Source organism: Zalophus californianus, chromosome 8 (genome assembly GCF_009762305.2).
Source record: "Zalophus californianus isolate mZalCal1 chromosome 8, mZalCal1.pri.v2, whole genome shotgun sequence".
NCBI classification, from domain to species: domain Eukaryota; kingdom Metazoa; phylum Chordata; class Mammalia; order Carnivora; family Otariidae; genus Zalophus; species Zalophus californianus.
Window position 1 is genome coordinate 108,994,581 of NC_045602.1, and position 8,815 is coordinate 109,003,395.

At 42.4% G+C, this 8,815-nt stretch overlaps 1 protein-coding gene across 1 annotated transcript; it reads left to right on the forward strand.

The window, feature by feature from the left end:
* Window positions 1-1,545: 1,545 nt before the first annotated feature.
* On the forward strand, window positions 1,546-7,414 carry PCNA (proliferating cell nuclear antigen). The gene is made up of 6 exons (XM_027621720.2): window positions 1,546-1,966; window positions 2,828-2,925; window positions 3,085-3,152; window positions 3,893-4,087; window positions 6,805-6,928; window positions 7,014-7,414. Exons 1-6 carry the CDS (start codon window positions 1,746-1,748, stop codon window positions 7,091-7,093), a joined length of 786 nt encoding a protein of 261 aa, XP_027477521.1. The 5' UTR covers window positions 1,546-1,745; the 3' UTR covers window positions 7,094-7,414.
* The last annotated feature ends 1,401 nt before the right edge of the window (window positions 7,415-8,815 follow it).

The following is an 8,815-nucleotide window of genomic DNA, read 5'->3' on the forward strand; positions in this document are numbered from 1 at the left end:
CTGACTGAGCCACCTGTAAATATTTTAATATTTCAAAAATATTTTAATAGGCAAATTGAAATTTTCACACGAATAGGCATTGATTTTAAAACAAGATTGGTAATATCTATAGTTAGGAAAATATGGAGAAATGAGTACGTCCACAGTCTTAGGTAGATTGCAATCTTTCAGCAGCCAATTTAGTAACATTTATCAAAACTTTAATGCGTATGCTACTTCAAGGAGTCGATCTCACAAAAATCAACTAAGTGCCCAAAAGTGTTTGTAATCACAAGAAATTGGTAAATTTGGTTACATGCATAGGATACTATGCCATTGTTTTTTTTTTTTTAAAGATTTTTATTTATTTATTTGAGAGAGAATGAGAGATAGAGAGCACGAGAGGGAAGAGGGTCAGAGGGAGAAGCAGACTCCCCGCTGGGCAGGGAGCCCGATGTGGGACTCGATCCCGGGACTCCAGGACCATGACCCGAGCCGAAGGCAGTCGCCTAACCAACTGAGCCACCCAGGCGCCCCTATGCCATTGTTTTAAGAGGTGCTGATATAGAGGTGGTGTGTGACAAAATTAAACGTATTTTATTAAATACGTCGCAGAACTGTTTCTGGTATGAACGAATTTTTTTTAAAGATTTTATTTATTTATTTGAGAGAGAATGAGAGAGAGCACGAGAGGGAAGAGGGTCAGAGGGAGAAGCAGACTCCCTGCTGAGCAGGGAGCCCGATGCGGGACTCGACCGAGACTCCAGGATAATGACCTGAGCCGAAGGCAGTCGCTTAACCAACTGAGCCACCCAGGCGCCCCCGCATTTTGTTTTTTAAAAATGTGTTTGAATAGGGGCGCCTGCACATGATCCCGGGCTCCTGGAATCGAGTCTGGCGTCGGGCTCCTTGCTCAGCAAGGAGCCTGCTTCTCACCTGCCTGCCGTTCCCCCTGCTTGTGCTTGCTCTCTGTCTCGCTCTCTCTGTGTCAAATAAATAAATAAAATCTTAAAAAAAAAGTATTTGTATAGAGAAAAGAAAGCTTAGAAACTGGTATACAGTAAACAACACGAGCTTGGTGTGCGTGTGGGCGGGGAGGGGGCAGATAATTTTGTAATCATAACTGTACACCTCTTTACCGTTTGACTTTTAGGAGCACATCACTTCTATAATAGCATAAATAAAATGCACATTTAAAACCGCTATACTCCTCAGGCTGCAAGGCGTTTTCCTCCTGGTAGGTTGGATTTGCGTTTCACTTTCACGGCTAAAATCTTTCTATCCCTGAAGCGGGAGATGGAGGAGGCAGCACAAAACTGTAACTCTAAGAACCCTAACCTGGGTCTTGCCTTCACAAGCCTAGACTTGTTTAGCGTCCGGGGTCTCAGAAAAGGGAAAAAAGGGCGGTCCTACAGGAGGTGGAGGCGCCACGCTCCCGCCCCGCCCCTGCACCCAACCCTCCAATGGATGTTCAGGGAGGACGGGCTACGTGCCGATCAGGGACACTATTGGCCCTGGAGTCTCTCCGCCAGGCAATGGGCGGGGCAGCGTGGTGACGTATCCACACGCGGCGCAGAGGTGGAGAGCGCGCGCTCGTAGACGCGGCGCTATTAAACGGTTGCAGGCGTCGCGGACTGGTTGTGGTCTTCTGCTTCTCGGACTTTCGGTCCTGCGTTTGTCGGCTCGCTTTTATACACTGACGCCCAAGCCGGCTACAACTTCTTCCTTATCTCCGCCTGTAGTTGCGTCGTTGTGACTCTGCCACCATGTTCGAGGCGCGCCTGGTCCAGGGCTCCATCCTGAAGAAGGTGCTGGAGGCGCTTAAAGATCTCATCAACGAGGCCTGCTGGGACATAAGCTCGAGCGGCGTAAACCTGCAGAGCATGGACTCCTCCCACGTCTCCCTGGTGCAGCTCACCCTGCGTTCCGAGGGCTTCGACACGTACCGCTGCGACCGCAACTTGGCCATGGGTGTGAACCTCACTAGGTGAGCCCCGGGGTAGCAGAGAGCCGGGCTCTCGTGCACCCCCACCTCCTGCTCTTGGCGGGAGCCCCTGCTAGCTAGGCCTTCATTGGCTGACATGGGCGACCTGCGCCATCTCATTGGCCTGCGACGCCGAGGGGCGGGACCTAGCGGAGCGCGCGGTTCGGAAAGCCCGCGCTGGCAGCCGCGCGAACCGGCTTTTTCCGCGCCAAAGTCACAAAGCGGGTGGTGGCGGGAAAATGACGGGCTTCTTCGCAATGCCAGGAAGAGCCTTGAACAGCTGTTTGGCCATTAAGTGCCGGCGGCCTTGGATGAGAAACCTTTGGCTTGATTGACTTTAACTGCTTTATTATGTGCCTTAGTTCTGTCACCCTACCTAGGGACAGTCGGTTGGTTCTGGTCTTTTATTATTATAAAGTTGCAGTGAGCACCTTGAGTTCCTGGACTTAAAATTTCTCCAGGGCAGTGGCTTTCAACTTTTTATCACTACTTGTCTAGTACATAAACATGTTTAAATCTTAAGGCTTATAAGAAATACTTACCCCGACTACGTGCAGTGTGTTTTAATCCTAGATCATCTTTCACGATCGTCGCGACCGAATAATTTGCTTCATCCACCAAAGGGATTTGCAATTCATAGTCTTTTGTTGATATCCAGAAGTGAAATTGCTCGTGGTAGGGTGTGTGCTTGTTAGAGTATAAATACTGCAAAATTGCATTACAAAATGGCCGGATCAGTTTACCTAACTCACCCAATTCCTCAGAAGACCCTGGTAAAAATGGCAACTCCTCGTTTTAATTGCGTCAGAAATCGATCTTGAAAACTTTGTGTGGATTTTAAATCCTGTGTCTTCTGTGCTCTAGCATGTCCAAAATACTGAAATGTGCTGGCAATGAAGACATCATTACACTAAGGGCTGAAGATAATGCGGACACACTGGCGCTAGTATTTGAAGCTCCAAGTAAGTTGTATACCCTTCTAAGTTATGCTGGAGGAAATTTAAATGCAGTGCGTTTCTTAAAGTTGTGAGAAATTTAAGAAAATGTTTGTGATGATCATAGAACTTAACATCATAGTTATAAACTTAAATGCTTTTCTTCAATCTGCTTTCTTTTGGTAGATCAAGAAAAGGTTTCAGACTACGAAATGAAGTTAATGGATTTAGATGTTGAACAACTTGGAATTCCAGTGAGTATCAAAGTTTCTGAGTGTACTGTACACAAGTCATGATAGTTACATTAGATAATGTTAATAATACCATTAAAGCCCACTTTCAAACAGAACTTCTATATAGCTGCTGATAACATGTTCCAAAGTGGGGTTTTAGTATTTATACTGACATTTATAATTTCATTAAACTACAGTACTCTAAAATGAATCATTGGTTGAATTCATTGCACTAAATGTGTATTTGCATTAACCTCCATGCCCCCCCCCCCTTTTTAAGAGTAGACTTTAAAGCTGTGTTAGCAGAAATTCATTAAGGTTAAGTTTATCAACGTAAAAGGAGAGAAGAGATGTTGAGATGTTTAAAATCCTTAGTATCTTATTTTCTTGTTTTGTTTTGGTAAGCAATTGGGTCTCCTTGAACAGCCATCATCGTTTGTATGCCATGAATGTCCTCTGGATTTAGTCCAGAAGGTGATTAGGGGGAGGCTCTTTTCCCTGAATAGTGCATTTATCATTAAAGGTTTAAACTCTTTTAATTTTAGTTTTCTTACTTTGATTATTCTTATGATATACTTGTTTTATATCTACATTTATTTTTTGAGTGTTAGAGTATGTTAGGAAATTACACAATGAGTGATACTTCAAAGTAATCAGGAAATCTTAAATTCTGAATTCTTGTCTAGATGTGGAGTCTTCAGAAAATGAGAATGCCAATCTTTAATTTCCAGCAATTGAACTTTATTTTATTTTTTAAATAGGAACAAGAGTATAGCTGTGTAGTAAAGATGCCTTCTGGCGAATTTGCACGTATATGCCGAGATCTCAGTCATATTGGAGATGCTGTTGTAATTTCCTGTGCAAAAGACGGAGTGAAATTTTCTGCAAGTGGAGAACTAGGAAATGGAAATATTAAGTTGTCACAAACAAGTAATGTCGATAAGGAGGAGGAAGCTGTAAGTAGTTTCTTAAGTAAACAGAAAATACTTTTGAAGAGCATTGTGACCCTTAACATTAGGTTGTGCTTTAGTCTATTCAGGCTGCTATAGCAAAATACCATGGACAATGACCAACTGACATTTATTTCTCACAGCTCTGGAGGCCAGGATGCTGGCAGATTCAATGTCTGGTGTGGACCTGCTTCTTGGTTCACAGACAGTGGGCTTCTCACCTGATAGAAGGGTCAAAGGAGCTCTCTGGGGTCTCTCTTAGAAGGGTACTAGCACTATGCACCTCCTAAAGGCCCTACCTCCAAGTACCATCACATGGGGATTTGGTTTTAACATGAATTTTGCAGGAACACAGACATTCAGTCTATAGTAAGGTAATTGCAACCCAACAGAAGGATCTAGTTGGAGGTAAAAATTTACCTTTTAGGAGCTCTTATGTAATCTTTATATTAACTTTTTTTTCTTTTAAAGATTTTATTTATTTGAGAGAGAATGAGATAGAACATGAGAGGGGGGAGGGTCAGAGGGAGAAGCAGACTCCCCGCTGAGCAGGGAGCCCGATGCGGGACTCGATCCCAGGACTCCAGGATCACGACCTGAGCCGAAGCCAGTCGCCCAACCAACTGAGCCACCCAGGCGCCCTATATTAACTTTCTATACAGTAGGCCCAGTAGGGGGCCAGAGAACCCCTATTTAGGGACAAAATAAAGAACACTCTAATTACTAAATATCCTTAAATTAAGGTTTTCCTATATAATCAAGTGCTTTTTTAAAAGAATATTTATAAACTAATATTTTGTAATTGTATTTTTAAAAACCTTGCTAGCCTTTGAATAAACATCAGTTAACTCTGTAAATGAAGGACAGTTGAAGGTTCTAACCTCATAGGATTATTAGGATTAAATATGGTAACAAAGTGCTTAACATAGTGTCTACGTTTTAAGTTTATAGTAAATATTAGATATTCTAGTCCCTTGCATGAGTAGTCAATCCTTAGTTTAAATGAAGACTTAAAGGGTGCCTGGGTGGCTCAGATGGTTAAGCATCTGCCTTCGGCTCAGGTCATGATCCCAGGGTCCTGGGATCGAGTCCCGCATCGGGCTCCCTTTTTCTTGTGAGCCTGCTTCTCCCTCTGCCTCTCTCTCTCTCTCTGTCTCTCATGAATAAATAAAATCTTAAAAAAAAAAATGAAGACTTAAAAATATTAGTAGCAAAAGTCCAGGGGCTAATTCTGAATTATTGGTCTCCTAAATTACATTGTAACTCCGCTGCCATTCTGGATTTTTGTTTTAATCTCCAATTAGCTCTCTCTCTTTTTTTTTTTAAGATTTTATTTATTTATTTGACAGAGAGAGACACAGGAGAGAGGGAACACAAGCAGGGGGAGTGGGAGAGGCAGAAGCAGGAAGCCCAATATGGGGCTCAATCCCAGGAACCTGGGAGCGTGACCTGAGCCGAAGGCAGATGCTTAACAACTGAGCCACCCAGGCGCCCCTCAAATTAGTTCTTATATAAATATTTTTATATCTGAAGTATGAGCATTTTATGACATTATTTGGTATCAAGAATTTTTCAGTGTTTTCCTGTTTCTTTGGTTATTTCAGAAGTTGTTTGAATCAAGATGTTAATAAGCTCTGTACATCGCAGTTCAATGATAGGCCCTCAAATTCTTTTAATCCATTGGTTCTCCATTCAATTTCTCCCCCCCCCCCCCATTACAATTTGTTGAAGCAAATCTTTGTCATTGAGTTTTCCCAAAGTCTGGATTTTACCCATTGTATTCCTTAGGTCAATAAATATGCTCCTCTAACCTGTATTTCCTATAAACTGGTAGCTACAGCTCTAGAGGCTTGATGATACTCAGTGTTTTCTTTGTTTTGGGAATGAGAGAGCAAAAATACTTTACAGATGGTGGTATGTGTACCTCTAGTAGGTATGAGGTGTCGTATGTTTTCTTAGCAGCCATAATAATCATTTAGAATCATTAGGCCATTAGCGTTGTAATATATTAATACATTTCATTCCTTCATTTATTACCTGATTTATTTATTAGGAGCATTCCCATAAAGAGAAGCTTTCTCTTATAATTTGTACCTGAGCTACAGTTCATATGGGAAAGGCAGACTAGATACTTGATTCTTTTTTAAATTTATTTTTAATTAACATAATGTATTATTTGTTTCAGGGGTACAGGTCTGTGATTCATCAGTCTTACACAATTCACAGTGCTCACCATAGCACATACCCTCCCCAATGTCCATCACTCTGCCACCCCATCCCTCCCACCCCCCCCCACTCCAACGCTCAGTTTGTTTCCTGAGATTAAGAGTCTCTTATGGTTTCATCTTGTTTCATTTTTTCCTCCCTAAATACTTGATTCTTTTGATTTACCAGTCCTCAAAGTTAGTTTCATATCACTCTCCAAAGTAAGCAATAAAGGGTTTTTTGGTTTTGTTTTTAAACGTATGTTCTAGGGGTGCCTGGGTGGCTCAATCAGTTAAGCGTCTGACTCTTGGTTTTGGCTAAGGTCATGATCTCATGGAATGAGCTCTGCTTGGGCTCCACAAACAGCCTGGAGTCTGAAGATTCTTTCCCTCTACCTCCCCGTCTTGCGTGCACCCATGCACTCTCTCTAATAAATAAATCTTTAAATATATTCTAAACTAATGGGTTGCAACTTTCTTGATGTTTTTCAATATGATTAATCTTTTGTTTTGTCTCAGGTTACCATAGAGATGAATGAGCCAGTTCAGCTAACTTTTGCACTGAGATACCTGAACTTCTTTACAAAAGCCACTCCGCTCTCTCCTACAGTAACACTCAGTATGTCTGCAGATGTACCCCTTGGTAAGATAATTGGTTTGTTGAGTCTTGTTTTGTAGATGGTATAATGGACTTCTCAATAATGAATTATGTTCCTGTCTTCTTTCAGTTGTAGAGTATAAAATTGCTGACATGGGACATTTAAAGTACTACTTGGCTCCCAAGATCGAGGATGAAGAAGGATCTTAGGTATTCTTAAAATCCAAGAAAAGAAAGTTAAGCTCTTTAAGAACTGCTTCTGAGATGCCAGCATGTACTTGAGTCTGTCACCAAATTTGTACCTCTGAATACATATGTAGATATCTTCTGTAAATAACCTATTTTTTCCTTCATTCTTTACAATTTGTTTAAAGAATAAAGTCCAAAGTCAAATCTGGTCTTGTTAACCTAGGAATATTTCTGCCTTGCCCAAAAAGTTGTGATTTTCATAACAAAAGGGTTTTGACTCTTAAATACAGTTTTAAGAATTTTTTTCAATTTAAATAAAAGTTATTTGAATTGCAAACATCACAAGACAGTGCCTTCATTTGGACCATGACTGTTGCAAGTATCCTAGGCAGTTCAGTTCAAGCTACCATTTCATGTAAATGTGCTTATTTTTCCAGTCTAGAGCAGCCTGATAAAAATACATTAGATATAGCAATAAAAAGTATTCCAAATACAGTAGGTGACAAGATATTTTTGGGGATTCATTTGTCAAACTTATTTTGGTATTCTTCTAACTTGAGTTCAAGAAATGAACAGGAGGGTAGACCAGGTCCTATATATATTGTTATTTTGTCAATTTTGTTAGCAAAAATTAACACTTTTTCAGAAGCTTTATGTACCCAAAGCTGTGTGGGCTTTAGAAGACGAGCATTGCTATAGGGCAGTGTTTCTTTAGCCTAGGGAGCCTTTTAGAAGAATCTTGAAAGATTTAGTAGATCTGTGATAGGGCCCAAGCAATATGTGCAAAAATAATTTTTCTAATATAAGTAGCCTTTTTTGGGGACTTAATCCTAGCGGTTATGAAACGGACTGTTTAAATGTTCCTACTAATTGTGCCACAAAGCCACAAGCTGGCATAGTACATGTTGAGAATTGCTTCATTAAAGTCCTTTATCCCGGTTCATTTTGTGCTTGGTGGTTTAAATGACTGGTTTCTTTTTGTAGTATCTGGACTGAGTTCTAGTTACTGGACGGTAGAACTCCCTGTACCTCAGTAGGTTCATTACCTTCTGTGTGCCTGGAGGTGGGGAAGGATATTGGCTGCAAAGGGGCCTGACGGAAGTTTTGGGAAAGATGTAACAATATAGACTGGTGATGGTTCCAAGACTGTATGCACTTGTCAAACTCATCCAATTGTACTTTATTGTATGTAAATTATACTTCAATAAATCTGACATTTACAAAGCTTCATGTGCTGCAAAATGTCCCTTGTGGGCAGGCCTCTTACCTGGGTCAGGCCTGACGGTGAGGAGGGAAACTGAAGCACAAGAATGTGGGGCCACTCGAGAGTAGTGGTGGGGTACTAACCAGCAGAGACCGCGGCGCTCCTGCGGGAAAGGCCTACAGCCCTGGGCAGTGAATAGGAGACCCGGCAGTTACGGTCATCCACAGCTTCACTGTCTTGGCTTCCGTCTCCCGTGGTGCCACTGAGCTCCCAACACTGCCGGAGGGATCAGGGAAAGGAAAAAGTAGCCGGTTTACCTGGAGTCTGACTGACCCAGGCGGCCGGTCACCCAAGGCACCTACACAACCCAGCGGAGGTGACCGGCAGCGACTCCCGCAACCCCACGGGGCGGGACTCCGCCGGCGCCTCCCGAGAGCCCCCGATGCCTCCCGCAGGATGCTCCCACTAGCGCGGTATCAAAACGGGAAGTTGCGAACAGTGGAATGAGAGGACGTCGCTCCCGGTGACGCCACTTCCGG